The 13,864-nt window shown below is 66.6% G+C and overlaps 1 protein-coding gene across 1 annotated transcript; it reads right to left on the bottom strand.

The window, feature by feature from the left end:
• Positions 1 to 109: 109 nt before the first annotated feature.
• Misp (mitotic spindle positioning) lies at positions 110 to 13,835 on the bottom strand. The gene is given in 6 exon segments (XM_047531295.1): positions 110 to 1,016; positions 1,499 to 1,537; positions 1,743 to 1,870; positions 2,295 to 3,401; positions 3,404 to 4,012; positions 13,693 to 13,835. Coding segments are annotated over 5 exon segments (1,917 nt in total). The 5' UTR covers positions 3,957 to 4,012; positions 13,693 to 13,835; the 3' UTR covers positions 110 to 926.
• Between the last annotated feature and the right edge of the window lie 29 nt (positions 13,836 to 13,864).

Below are 13,864 nucleotides of genomic sequence, written 5' to 3'. Positions count from 1 at the left end.
GTCTGGCCAGCCGGCTCTCTCATCTCCTGGGCCGCCTTAAATACAGAGCTCTCACAGTAGCCATCGCCAGGTCCGGGCGGCGGGTCGGGGACCTGCACATGCACTGCCCTGAGGACAGGTCGCACAGAGGGGACCCGCGGCCTGGCCGCCAGAGGGTCCCCAGGGCACAGCCCCGAAGCACCGCGGGGCCTGGGTCCAGCTCCATGTCCCTGGCCAGTGGGGTCCGCCGTCCCCGCTGTGAGCCTGGGTTAAGGACCCCGGCCGTCGCCCCGGCCCCAGGTGGGCCAGGGACTCAGGAGCTTGCTAAGCCTCCCCGGTGCTGCTGGGAGACAGGGATACTCAGCGGGCTGGGCAGGACGCCACCCCTGCCCGGGGACGCAGCCCCACGAGGGCCTGGCGGGACTCAGGGTCCAGGGGCAGGACCCAGCCTCACCAAGAAAGGCGGCGGACGGGAGGCCAGCTCGGGGCGCCAGGCGGGCCGCCGGCCGTGTTTCTCAGGAGACGTCACAGGCCGCTCCCGGGTGGGATGCCCTCTGCTGCCCTGGAGCGGGGAGGCTGCAGAGGCCGGGCTGGCCTCCCTCTGGCTGCAGGGTCTCCTGTGTGTCAGGGCAGGACCCGGCCCTCTCGGGCGGAGGCGGGTGTCCCCAGGCAGGTGTGCCTGGCCCCGGAGCGTTGGGCAGTCTTCGCTGGAGGCAGAAAGAATCGGCGGGGACCTCGCTTGAGGCAGCTGTGGGCTCCAGAGCGGAAATTCTCTCCAGGAAAACAAAGTCGGACAGGAAGACGCCCAGTCCTCAAGCGTCCAGGCACCGCGGGGTCGTCGGGAGGTTCCTAGTCCAACCCGGGTTCACGCGGGCCTGTTTTCTGCGGGGGGCCGCACTGGTCCTGGCAGCTCATAAGGCCAGGGCCAGGGGCTCCTCTGCCCAGGCTCAGTCCTCGCCCTCGATGGCATGGATGCCGGCCTCCCAGCGTTCTGCCATGGCGTTCCTGTGTCGGGTCACCCGAGTGGCTCCCAGGATCTGCACCAACAAAGGCAGAGTCCCCTTAGGGCCCCACAGGCACCACCCCCTGCCACGTCCCAGGAGAGGCCGAGAGCAGGTGTGAGTAGGATCATCCCCTCCTCTATTTCTGGTCCTCTACTCCTAGTAGTGTGACCAAGGAACCTGCCGACTCCTGCTGAAAACGTCTGGGCCCAGCATTTTGAACTCAGCTCAGGGAGGGTGTGGATTGCAGCCGGAGGTAGCTGAACTCTACCGCTACTCAAAGAAGTACCCTTGCCGGTGTGGTGGCACACACCTGTCACCCCAGCTAGGAGACGGGGCGGGGCCTGGAGCACGGGGGAGGCCCCCCGCAGTCCAGGCGACTTGCAAGTCCCCGGTCTGCTCCCAGCCGTCCCCGCAGAGCCCAGCAGCCTCCGCCTCACCCGACAGACCCCCAAGCCGGCTGGGCCCCACCCTGGAGCCAGACCCCGGGGGCGGGGCCTGCACTCAGCTGCCCTCACCTCCGAGTTGACCTGGTCCGCGGGGTTGATGCCTGCGTACTGCGGAGAGGGATGCCAGTCAGCCACAGCTGCCCCTCCCGGCCGGGCGGCCTGCCCAGAGGCCTCTGCGCCCCCCGCCCCCCATCACCTCCACACTGCCTCCTCGGGCTGCCCGTGCAGCCTCCCCCAGGGAAGGGGCCCAGGTAAGGCTGGAGTCCCCTGAGACCCCAGGACCTCAGCCTGCCTGGGCCGCAGGTCCACTCACCCACAGCTCCTTCTTCCTCTGCCCAGCCGCACCGTTGGCCGGAGCCTCTGCCTTCCACACCAGGCCCGAGTGCAGGTGGAGGGGGCTGAACACCGGGGACGCGGCCTCTGAGCAGCTGCCCATGATGCCTGGGGGTTGGGAGTGGGGGAGGGGCCTGAGCGGCCGAGCGCCCTCAGGCCTGGGCTCTGGGGACACAGGGTCTCTGGCTGAGGGGCTGGAACAGCCAACAGCAGGCGGGTGGACAGACAGAGCAGCAGCTAGTTAGACAGTTGGGCCAGGTGAGCAAGGCGAAGAGCGTGAGGTGACGGGGGATATTTCACATTGACAAAGAGGAACAACCAAGGCAACGGACACCTGCAAACCCCTACGCACCTCATAACAGAGCATCCAGATCCGTAAGGTGAAAATCCTAAGGCAAGCTTGACATTTCTGCAAACTCTGCCCCTGAGGCTGCCAGCTGGGGGCGAGGGATGTGCCTCTCCCGGGCAGCCCCAACCCCACCTCCCTCCAGTCCTGCTCCCAGGCCACCCACATTCCAGGGTCCCCACTCACCCGACGGCCCGGAGGAGCTCCTGGGGTCCGGCTCCCAGCCCTCCGGCGGCGGCGAGGAGAAGACCTCCGGGAAGAGAGCGTCCCTCCGCTCCTCTGCCACCTCCCGCTCCCGGCGCAGGACACTCTCCACCTCCCTCTCCAGTAGGTCCGACGAATGGGACTTCTGCAGCCTCAGCACTGGGGTCCCGGCTGCCTCCCAGCCCCAGACTCTGGGGGGCTCAGCCTGCTGAGGTGCATCTGGGACCCCGAACCGCGGAGGACGCAGGCGGAAGTGCGCCCGCCACACCGTGCCCCCACTGGCCTGCGGGGGTCCCCCCGGAGGCTTGGCGGGCTCCTGCTTTGTGCTCCAGGGCCTTGCAGAGGGTTCTGGGAGCTGCCTCTGAGGCCCCGTGGCCCTGGGAGAGGCCGCGGCTTCGACCTCCTCTTCGGTGGGCTTGCCATGCGCTCTGAGGGCTGAGGACTCCGGCCGGGGGTGCTGGGGGCCCAGGTAGGGCTGGTAGGCGTCGGGCGGGATGCGGTTCACCTTCCTCGCAGCTGGAGCCGGGTCTGCGGCCCGGGCGTCCGGGGTGGGGCGGAGGACGCAGTCGGAGCTCACGCTTCTCCTGAGTCCAGGCTGGGGATCCTCAGAGACCCAGTCGGGCGTGGACGCCCGAGCCAGCTGCAGGCCTTCTCTGCGGTGGTCCTCCTCGCGCTGGGTCTCCTGGACCAGGTCCCGCTGCACGTAGAGTGACGGGCGCCCCCTGTCCCGCCGCGGGACCTCGGCCAGGCTCAGCCTGGTCAGCAGCGGCCTGGTGGGGATCTCCACCAGTTCCTGGAGACCAGCCGCCCTCCCAAGGCCCCTCTGCTCCCGCAGGTCGGCCTCCCGCTCCTGGGCTAGCCGGATCTCCCGCTCGATGGGCGTCTCCCTGGGGGCCTCTGGAGACTCCCCTCTCAACCGGAGGTCGGGATCGTTCCCCGCGGGGATGCTGGACCCCACAGGCAAACCATGGACCCTCCTCTCCCTGACGGGCTCCTTCACGTGGGGCTCACTGGGGACAACAGGCCCCTTGTCCAGGGGAGGAGGGCTGGAGGCCTTGGGGGCCGGGCTGGCCCTCAGCGGGGCACACGTGTGGGGGCGGCCCTGGCCGGGGGCTTCCAGGGCACCCTGGTGCTCGCCTGCTCCAGGCTCATGAACTGCTGTCTGGCGGCCAGGAAGTCTATCTGCTCCCTGTCGATCCCGTTCTCCTCCGGGGGTGTGGACAGAGGGTGACCCAGGGGCCTGGGGTCCACGTGGTCAGAGGTGCCCCCGCGTGTGGTCACTGTGCCACCCTTCCTGACCGTCTGGCCCTGGAGGACCACCCAGTGCTCCTGCTCCAGGCCCTGCCGCTGACTGGGGAGCAAGTGGTGAGCCTCCATCTCCCCCTCATCCTCCAGACAAAGTGGCCTTGGGGACGGCTGGCCAGGGAAGGCCCACCTGCTGTAGGTGGCCCCTGTGCCCACCATGCCCGTCAGGGCATCCGGGTCAGTGGACCAGGTGTGTGGGCCGTCCTGGCTACAGGCGGTGTCCTCGGGCCCCACACCCACCAGCTCAATGGTGTGGTGGGCTACCCCGTCCAGGACCATGCCAGCAATGCGGCCTGAGTGCCGATGCCTGAGGATGGGGAGTCTGGTCACCCGGTCCATTCTCTGGGGCGGCTGCACTGGAACTTCTTCCCGCGGAATGAAGACAACTGGACTCACTGAGGGAGAAGAAAATGAGAGACACCAGTCAGAGACCACATGTTAGGAGCCCCAGGTCAGAGCCCCTGGTCAGACCCCAGGTCAGAGCCCCTGGTCAGACCCCAGGTCAGAGTCCAGGTCAGAGTCCCAGGTCAGAGCCCCAGGTCAGAGCCCCTGGTGAGAGTCCCAGGTCAGAGTCCCAGGTGAGAGTCCCAGGTCAGAGCCCCAGGTCAGAGTCCCAGGTCAGAGTCCCAGGTCAGAGTCCCAGGTCAGAGTCCCAGGTCAGAGCCCCTGGTCAGAGTCCCAGGTCAGAGTCCCAGGTCAGAGTCCCAGGTGAGAGTCCCAGGTCAGAGCCCCAGGTCAGAGTCCCAGGTGAGAGTCCCAGGTCAGAGCCCCAGGTCAGAGTCCCAGGTCAGAGCCCCTGGTCAGAGTCCCAGGTCAGAGTCCCTGGTCAGAGTCCCAGGTCAGAGCCCCAGGTCAGAGTCCCAGGTCAGAGTCCCAGGTCAGAGTCCCAGGTCAGAGTCCCAGGTCAGAGCCCCTGGTCAGAGCCCCAGGTCAGAGTCCCAGGTCAGAGCCCCAGGTGAGAGTCCCAGGTCAGAGCCCCTGGTCAGAGTCCCAGGTCAGAGCCCCTGGTGAGAGTCCCAGGTCAGAGTCCCAGGTCAGAGCCCCTGGTCAGAGTCCCAGGTCAGAGTCCCAGGTCAGAGCCCCTGGTCAGAGTCCCAGGTCAGAGTCCCAGGTCAGAGCCCCTGGTCAGAGTCCCAGGTCAGAGTCCCAGGTCAGAGCCCCTGGTCAGAGTCCCAGGTCAGAGTCCCAGGTCAGAGCCCCTGGTCAGAGTCCCAGGTCAGAGTCCCAGGTCAGAGCCCCTGGTCAGAGTCCCAGGTCAGAGTCCCAGGTCAGAGCCCCTGGTGAGAGTCCCAGGTCAGAGTCCCAGGTCAGAGTCCCAGGTCAGAGCCCCAGGTCAGAGTCCCAGGTCAGAGTCCCAGGTCAGAGCCCCTGGTGAGAGTCCCAGGTCAGAGTCCCTGGTTAGAGCCCCAGGTCAGAGTCCCAGGTCAGAGCCCCAGGTCAGAGTCCCAGGTCAGAGTCCCAGGTCAGAGCCCCAGGTCAGAGCCCCAGGTCAGAGTCCCAGGTCAGAGCCCCAGGTCAGAGTCCCAGGTCAGAGTCCCAGGTCAGAGCCCCAGGTCAGAGTCCCAGGTCAGAGCCCCAGGTCAGAGCCCCAGGTCAGAGCCCCAGGTCAGAGTCCCAGGTCAGAGTCCCAGGTCAGAGCCCCTGGTGAGAGTCCCTGGTGAGAGTCCCAGGTGAGAGTCCCAGGTCAGAGTCCCAGGTCAGAGCCCCAGGTCAGAGCCCCTGGTCAGAGTCCCAGGTCAGAGCCCCTGGTGAGAGTCCCAGGTCAGAGTCCCAGGTCAGAGCCCCTGGTGAGAGTCCCTGGTGAGAGTCCCAGGTGAGAGTCCCAGGTCAGAGTCCCAGGTCAGAGTCCCAGGTCAGAGCCCCAGGTCAGAGTCCCAGGTCAGAGCCCCTGGTGAGAGTCCCAGGTCAGAGTCCCAGGTCAGAGCCCCTGGTGAGAGTCCCTGGTGAGAGTCCCAGGTGAGAGTCCCAGGTCAGAGTCCCAGGTCAGAGTCCCAGGTCAGAGTCCCAGGTCAGAGCCCCTGGTCAGAGTCCCAGGTCAGAGTCCCAGGTCAGAGCCCCAGGTCAGAGTCCCAGGTCAGAGTCCCAGGTCAGAGTCCCAGGTCAGAGCCTCAGGTCAGAGTCCCAGGTCAGAGTCCCAGGTCAGAGCCCCAGGTCAGAGTCCCAGGTCAGAGTCCCAGGTCAGAGCCCCAGGTCAGAGTCCCAGGTCAGAGCCCCTGGTGAGAGTCCCAGGTCAGAGTCCCAGGTCAGAGTCCCAGGTCAGAGCCCCAGGTCAGAGTCCCAGGTCAGAGTCCCAGGTCAGAGTCCCAGGTCAGAGCCCCAGGTCAGAGTCCCAGGTCAGAGCCCCTGGTGAGAGTCCCAGGTCAGAGTCCCAGGTCAGAGTCCCTGGTGAGAGTCCCAGGTCAGAGTCCCAGGTCAGAGTCCCAGGTCAGAGTCCCAGGTCAGAGTCCCTGGTCAGAGTCCCAGGTCAGAGTCCCAGGTCAGAGCCCCTGGTGAGAGTCCCAGGTCAGAGTCCCAGGTCAGAGCCCCAGGTCAGAGTCCCAGGTCAGAGTCCCAGGTCAGAGTCCCTGGTGAGAGTCCCAGGTCAGAGTCCCAGGTCAGAGTCCCAGGTCAGAGCCCCTGGTGAGAGTCCCAGGTCAGAGCCCCAGGTCAGAGTCCCAGGTCAGAGCCCCAGGTCAGAGCCCCAGGTCAGAGTCCCAGGTCAGAGCCCCAGGTCAGAGTCCCAGGTCAGAGCCCCAGGTCAGAGTCCCTGGTCAGAGTTCCAGGACAGAGTCCCAGGTCAGAGTCCCAGGTCAGAGTCCCAGGTCAGAGTCCCTGGTCAGAGTTCCAGGTCAGAGTCCCAGGTCAGAGTCCCAGGTCAGAGTCCCAGGTCAGAGCCCCAGGTGAGAGTCCCAGGTCAGAGTCCCAGGTCAGAGCCCCTGGTCAGAGCCCCAGGTCAGAGTCCCAGGTCAGAGCCCCAGGTCATAGTCCCAGGTCAGAGCCCCAGGTCAGAGCCCCTGGTGAGAGTCCCAGGTCAGAGTCCCAGGTCAGAGTTCCAGGTCAGAGTCCCAGGTCAGAGTCCCAGGTCAGAGTCCCAGGTCAGAGCCCCTGGTCAGAGCCCCAGGTCAGAGTCCCAGGTCAGAGCCCCAGGTCAGAGTCCCAGGTCAGAGTCCCAGGTCAGAGTCCCAGGTCAGAGCCCCAGGTCAGAGCACCAGGTCAGAGTCCCAGGTCAGAGTCCCAGGTCAGAGTCCCTGGTCAGAGCCCCAGGTCAGAGTCCCAGGTCAGAGTCCCTGGTGAGAGTCCCAGGTCAGAGTCCCTGGTCAGAGCCCCAGGTCAGAGTCCCAGGTCAGAGCCCCAGGTCAGAGCCCAGGTCAGAGTCCCAGGTGAGAGTCCCAGGTGAGAGTCCCAGGTCAGAGCCCCAGGTCAGAGTCCCAGGTCAGAGCCCCAGGTCAGAGCCCCAGGTCAGAGTCCCAGGTCAGAGCCCCAGGTCAGAGTCCCAGGTCAGAGCCCCAGGTCAGAGTCCCTGGTCAGAGCCCCAGGTCAGAGTCCCTGGTCAGAGCCCCAGGTCAGAGTCCCAGGTCAGAGCCCCAGGTCAGAGTCCCTGGTCAGAGCCCCAGGTCAGAGCCCCAGGTCAGAGTCCGAGGTCAGAGTCCCAGGTCAGAGTCCCAGGTCAGAGTCCCAGGTCAGAGCCCCAGGTCAGAGTCCCAGGTCAGAGCCCCAGGTGAGAGTCCCAGGTCAGAGCCCCTGGTCAGAGCCCCAGGTCAGAGTCCCTGGTCAGAGCCCCAGGTCAGAGTCCCAGGTCAGAGCCCCTGGTCAGAGCCCCAGGTCAGAGTCCCAGGTCAGAGTCCCAGGTCAGAGCCCCAGGTCAGAGTCCCTGGTCAGAGCCCCAGGTCAGAGTCCCTGGTGAGAGTCCCAGGTCAGAGTCCCAGGTCAGAGCCCCTGGTGAGAGTCCCAGGTCAGAGCCCCTGGTGAGAGTCACTGGTGAGAGTCCCAGGTCAGAGCCCCTGGTGAGAGTCACTGGTCAGAGCCCCTGGTGAGAGTCCCAGGTCAGAGCCCCTGGTCAGAGTCCCTGGTGAGAGTCACTGGTCAGAGCCCCTGGTGAGAGTCACTGGTCAGAGCCCCTGGTGAGAGTCCCAGGTCAGAGCCCCTGGTCAGAGCCTCTGGTGAGAGTCCCAGGTCAGAGTCCCAGGTCAGAGTCCCAGGTGAGAGACCCAGGTCAGAGCCCCAGGTGAGAGTGCCAGGTCAGAGCCCCAGGTCCGAGCCCCAGGTGAGAGTCCCAGGTCAGAGCCCCTGGTCAGAGCCTCTGGTGAGAGTCCCAGGTCAGAGCCCCTGGTCAGAGCCCCTGGTGAGAGTCCCAGGTCAGAGCCCCTGGTGAGAGTCACTGGTCAGAGCCCCTGGTGAGAGTCCCAGGTCAGAGCCCCTGGTCAGAGTCCCTGGTGAGAGTCACTGGTCAGAGTCCCTGGTGAGAGTCACTGGTCAGAGCCCCTGGTGAGAGCCCCAGGTCAGAGTCCCTGGTGAGAGTCACTGGTCAGAGCCTCTGGTGAGAGTCCCAGGTCAGAGCCCCAGGTGAGAGTGCCAGGTCAGAGCCCCAGGTGAGAGTCCCAGGTCAGAGTCCCACGTCAGAGCCCCTGGTCAGAGTCCCAGGTCAGAGTCCCTGGTGAGAGTCACTGGTCAGAGCCCCTGGTGAGAGTCCCAGGTCAGAGCCCCAGGTGAGAGTGCCAGGTCAGAGCCCCAGGTGAGAGCCCCAGGTCAGAGTCCCAGGTCAGAGCCCCTGGTGAGAGTCCCAGGTCAGAGTCCCTGGTGAGAGTCACTGGTCAGAGCCCCTGGTGAGAGTCCCAGGTCAGAGCCCCAGGTGAGAGTGCCAGGTCAGAGCCCCAGGTGAGAGTCCCAGGTCAGAGTCCCAGGTCAGAGCCCCAGGTGAGAGTCCCAGGTCAGAGCCCCAGGTCAGAGCCCCTGGTCAGAGTCCCTGGTGAGAGTCACTGGTCAGAGCCTCTGGTGAGAGTCCCAGGTCAGAGCCCCAGGTGAGAGTGCCAGGTCAGAGCCCCAGGTGAGAGTGCCAGGTCAGAGCCCCAGGTCAGAGCCCCAGGTGAGAGTGCCAGGTCAGAGCCCCAGGTCAGAGTCCCAGGTCAGAGCCCCAGGTCCGAGCCCCAGGTGAGAGTCCCAGGTCAGAGTCCCAGTTCAGAGCCCCTGGTGAGAGTCCCAGGTCAGAGTCCCTGGTGAGAGTCACTGGTCAGAGCCCCTGGTCAGAGTCCCAGGTCAGAGCCCCTGGTCAGAGCCCCTGGTGAGAGTCCCAGGTCAGAGCCCCTGGTCAGAGTCCCAGGTGAGAGTCCCAGGTCAGAGTCCCAGGTCAGAGTCCCAGGTCAGAGTCCCAGGTCAGAGCCCCAGGTGAGAGTCCCAGGTCAGAGTCCCAGGTCAGAGCCCCAGGTGAGAGTCCCAGGTCAGAGCCCCAGGTGAGAGTCCCAGGTCAGAGCCCCAGGTCAGAGCCCCAGGTGAGAGTCCCAGGTCAGAGCCCCAGGTGAGAGCCCCTGGTCAGAGCCCCAGGTGAGAGTTCCAGGTCAGAGCCCCAGGTCAGAGCCCCAGGTCAGAGTCCCAGGTCAGAGCCCCTGGTCAGAGCCCCAGGTCAGATCCCCTGGTCAGAGTCCCAGGTCAGAGTCCCAGGTCAGAGTCCCAGGTCAGAGTCCCAGGTCAGAGCCCCTGGTCAGAGCCCCAGGTGAGAGTTCCAGGTCAGAGTCCCAGGTCAGAGTCCCAGGTCAGAGTCCCAGGTGAGAGTCCCAGGTCAGAGTCCCAGGTCAGAGTCCCAGGTCAGAGCCCCAGGTGAGAGTCCCAGGTCAGAGCCCCTGGTGAGAGTCCCAGGTCAGAGCCCCAGGTGAGAGTCCCAGGTCAGAGCCCCAGGTGAGAGTCCCAGGTCAGAGCCCCAGGTGAGAGTCCCAGGTCAGAGCCCCAGGTCAGAGTCCCAGGTGAGAGTCCCAGGTCAGAGCCCCTGGTGAGAGTCCCAGGTCAGAGCCCCAGGTCAGAGTCCCAGGTCAGAGTCCCAGGTCAGAGCCCCAGTCAGAGCCCCTGGTGAGATTCCCAGGTCAGACCCCAGGTCAGAGCCCCTGGTGAGAGTCCCAGGTCAGAGTCCCTGGTGAGAGTCCCAGGTCAGAGCCCCAGGTCAGAGCCCCAGGTCAGAGCCCCTGGTCAGAGTCCCAGGTCAGAGTCCCAGGTCATCGACCCCCAGGGCACAGTCCCAGGCAAGTGACCCCTTTGATTTTGGAGAGACTCGCATACCCCACGGAGCCCCATGAGTGTCCCCCTTGAGTCAGTCCTGCCAATCCCAGTGTCCCACCTACTGGCGTGTGATTGCCCCAGCGGTGGCCAGTGACTCAGCAGGACAATGACATGAGACCTAGGACTTGGAGGTTCACATGGCAGATTGGACCTGCTTCCCCAGCCTCCCCGACTTCTTTTGAGTGACCCCCTCATTGGCACCCAGGTTCAGCTCGAGTCCAACATGCCTGAACCTCTGCCCATCCCCTTACTGACCCCACAGCTGCCATGGGTGTGACACACCCATGTCCAGTGTGTCCCCTGTTGGTCTGTCCCCGAGGCCGCACTTTCCCCGAGACCCTGCGATCTCGCCTGGGCTGGGCTGGCCCGGGGCCCACCCTGAGCCCCACGGCCTTCCTTTCCTGGTGAGAACCTGCCTCGCTGCCCAGCTGACGTGGACCTCGCCACCCAGGCCCCGAGAGGCAGCAGCTGGGGTCCGGCCCCCCGGCCGCCTCTCCCTGCTCCGCGGCGGGACACCCAGGGCAGACAGCCCTGCCTTGGTGCTAGGACGCCAGGGTGGCCTGCAGTCCCGGCCTGTCCGGGTGGGGCCACACAGCCTCCGGGTGACCCCCTGACCCAGTGTCCTCGAGGTCACAGCTCTGCCCTCACTTGCATGTCCCCGGCACTCAGGGCCACCATCTGCCTCAGCGGGCACGCCCCTCTCCCCTGAGCCTGCGCCCCTGGACCTTGGCTCCTGTTCTCTGCAGCTTCCTCTGCAGTGGCCCCCGGACACCTCCTCAGGGTCCCTGCGTGTCCCTCGCTGAGCGGCCCTGGGAGCAGGCGGTGGAGTGCTGGGCTGTCCTCGTGTGAGCAGAGGAGGCTCCCCAGGGACACGCTGCGGCCTGTGTCCTGCCCCAGGGGCCACACCCCGGGCCTCCAAGCTGCTGCTGTCTTGCTGCTGGAGGCCAGAGTGTCCCCAGGGGAGGCCGTCCCTCCCCAGTGTAGCACCTGGGACACCAGCGCTGCCAGAGGGAGCCTCGGACTGGCCTGGGGTGGCGCCTGTGCCCCAGCGAGGCCGCCGCCTGGCCGAGGGCTTGTCCTCCCCTCCGCGGCGCCGGGTCCACACAGCAGGTGCTCAGCAAGGACTCGGGGCTCAGGTGGTCCGGCGCCCTTCAGAGTGGAGCTGACTGCCCCTCCAGGCCCCCAGCCCACGCTGGCCCAGAGCTGGGCCCGGGGACACAGCTCCTGTCCCCACCCGGGAGTGTACGCCAGCGAGTGGACAGACGTTCACCTGGCAGGATTTATAACCCCCCGGGACATCAGCTCCAGGGACAGGAAGCCACCACCCACCCTGAGTGTGGCCTCCCCTTGGGTGGGGCAGGGTGGGGTGCTGACCTCCTGACTCACTGAGGCCAGCAGGTGGGGTCCAGGGTCTGTGTTCAAGGTTGCTGGGCCCACCCAGCCATGGCCCAGGCAGGCTGCTGTGTCCCCTGCCCTCAGTGTCCCCACCTGGACCACCCTGAAGGCCACTGTGCAGGCTGGTCAACTGCTCAGTGCCCAGGAGCCCTTGCTGATTAAGCCCTGGTCCCCCTGCAGAGCCCGGAGCCCCGGGCCTGGGGAGGGGCCAAAGGGGCCTGAGGAGAGCTGGCCCTCCAGGCCTGGGCGCTGGCCGCCGCTCAGCCCCCGCTCCCCTTCCCCCTCAGAGCCAGGCCCCTGCGCCAACATCTCTTTGGTTCCCCACAGAGCCCTTGTCGGGGGACATGTTTGTCCCTATTTTTCTGTGGGGGGGACAGAAACCCAGAGAGGGAAGCTGCTGCCCCACAGCCACGCCTCAAAGACAGGACAAGGGCTACCGACCCCGGGGCCCCCTCCTCGCCTCCTGCGGGGGCCTGGCCACTGCTCAGCCCCGCCCGCAGCTCTGAGGCCAGCTGCCGGGGTTTATGATCCCTGGTGCTGCACCTGCCCTCCACCACGGCTGCCCGCCGACCGGCTTCCGGGGGCCGCAGGTCATCAGAAGGGAGGGCCTCGGAATTCCTGTCTCCTCCCTTAGGACGACTGTCCCCGGGCTCCTGGCCAGGCCCTCCCCAGCCTGTGGAATTCCAGTCAAGCCCCACCCTGTCCCTCAACCTGGGCTGAGCCCTGACCGCACACCCAGGCCAGGCCCTGCCCAAGGGCATAGCCCAGGACCCCAGGCCCAGGCTGCTCCCACCTGGGCTCCGCCCACCCCGCCCCACGTCCCCAGCAGGGCCTGGATGCTGGAGCCTCAGAATGCCCAGGACCAGTGGGGCTCGCCGGCTTCTGGCCACGGGGTGTCGTTGACCAGGTTCCTCCCTTGGTCAAGGTTTAGGACTCCGGGATTTTAGAATCCCAGAAGCCCCATGTGGGGCCGGGGAACAAAGCTCAGGCCTCAGAGTGAGTCCATGCATGAGAGGAGGCCCAGCTGGCCGGACACCCCGGCTGGGCCAGCGTGCCCACAGGTGAGCTGACTGCAGAGGGGGCCCCAAACCAGAACCCTCCTCACCCAGACCGCACCCGGGCAGGACCCCCATCCCACCCACCCAGGGCCCCAGCCTTACCTGTCAGCCCGGCTGCCTCCCAGCCTCAGCTGTGGCCGTCCACCGGCAGCGGCTGGGAGGCCTCCAGCTCCGGACTCCGCCCTCCGCCAGGTTGCCAGGGACAGAGGCCCCACCCAGGGAAGCAGGTGCACCCCCCCAGCCCCGCCTGGGAGCGGGAAACAAAGTCCAGAGGAGGAGGGGAAAGACGACACCTGGCCGGCCAAGGGCGGGCCCAGTGCCCGCTGAAATGGCCCCTTTGGCCCGGGGCCTCCAGCCACAGAGCTGCCCCTGCCCAGGTCCCCGCCCACTCCACTCTGCCCAGCACCGACCCCTGTGGGGTGGAGAGTCAGGGACTCCCTGGCCCGGCTCTTGGGGCCACACCCCTGATGGGACCTTGGCTCTGCTGTCCTCCAGGAAGTGGGGCAGGCAGGACTCCTGGGAGAGCCCCCAGGTCCTGTCCATGCAAAGCACGGGACGGAGGCTTGAGGCCCTGGAACACCCCTCTTGCCAGCAGGGCACAGTGAGGCTGGATGCTGGGTGGAAGCCAGAGGACCCACAGGGCCCCGTGTCCATGGGGGATGGGCTGGCCCCCGGCCAGCGCTGCCTCCCCGCTGGGGACACAGTGGAGGGCGCTGGGCATCAGGCCCCAGGCTGGCTCCACTCTGAGCAGCCGGGCCCCTTTGAATCTCCTCTTTCCTTCCGTTCCTGGGCCCCAGCTGGCCTTGGGGACTTAGACAGAGGTGGATGAAGGGCCCAGCCCAGCACGGACAGCTGCTGGAGGTCCCACCAGGGCGCAGGCTTGGCCTGGCCTCCCGGTGCCTGCGGGCCCTTCCTCCCCGTCGGGCAGGTGAGGACGTGGAGGCCCAGAGTGCCCAGCCCGTCCATGGGCACCCCCGTGGTGCTCCTCTGCATACCATACGGGGAAACAGGCCTGAAGGGCCAAGACTGGACACCCAGGGTGCTGGCCACACTGGACTGCAGACCCACTGTCCTGCTTCCAGACCAGGGCTGGCCTCACCCCCAGGTTCCAGAGCCCAGAGGAGCAGAACCTTCTCCACAATCACGGTGGGACAGAACCAGGGTCTGGGCACGAAGGCCTCCTCTAAGTGCCCTGTGCCAGCTGCCGTGCCCCGTGCCAGCTGCCGTGCCCCAGGGGTCGGGACATCTGGGGATCCCCATCTCTGAGGGCGGCAAGGCCAGCCAGGGGACAGGGCAGGGTGTATGTGGGTCTCAAGGGCCCCACAGGAAACAAGTGATTCCAGCCGCCCAGCAGCCGCCCCTTTATCTCCAGGTCTCACCTGCCCAGGTGCTGCTGACCGGTGTACAGGACGCTGGGATCCACCACCTCCCACCCAAGCGGCCAGGGTGAGCCTGGGGGTCACGCGTGCCAGTGCCAGCGAGTGGAATGGGCTCGCCCGGGCCCTGCCCGGCTCCTTCTGCACCCCCGCTGGCCAGGCCCCACCCCTGGCT

The sequence above is a fragment of the Sciurus carolinensis genome, chromosome 17 (genome assembly GCF_902686445.1).
Source record: "Sciurus carolinensis chromosome 17, mSciCar1.2, whole genome shotgun sequence".
Lineage (NCBI taxonomy): Eukaryota > Metazoa > Chordata > Mammalia > Rodentia > Sciuridae > Sciurus > Sciurus carolinensis.
Note: the sequence above shows the minus strand (reverse complement) of the source record. Positions and strands in the feature narration are given on the sequence as shown.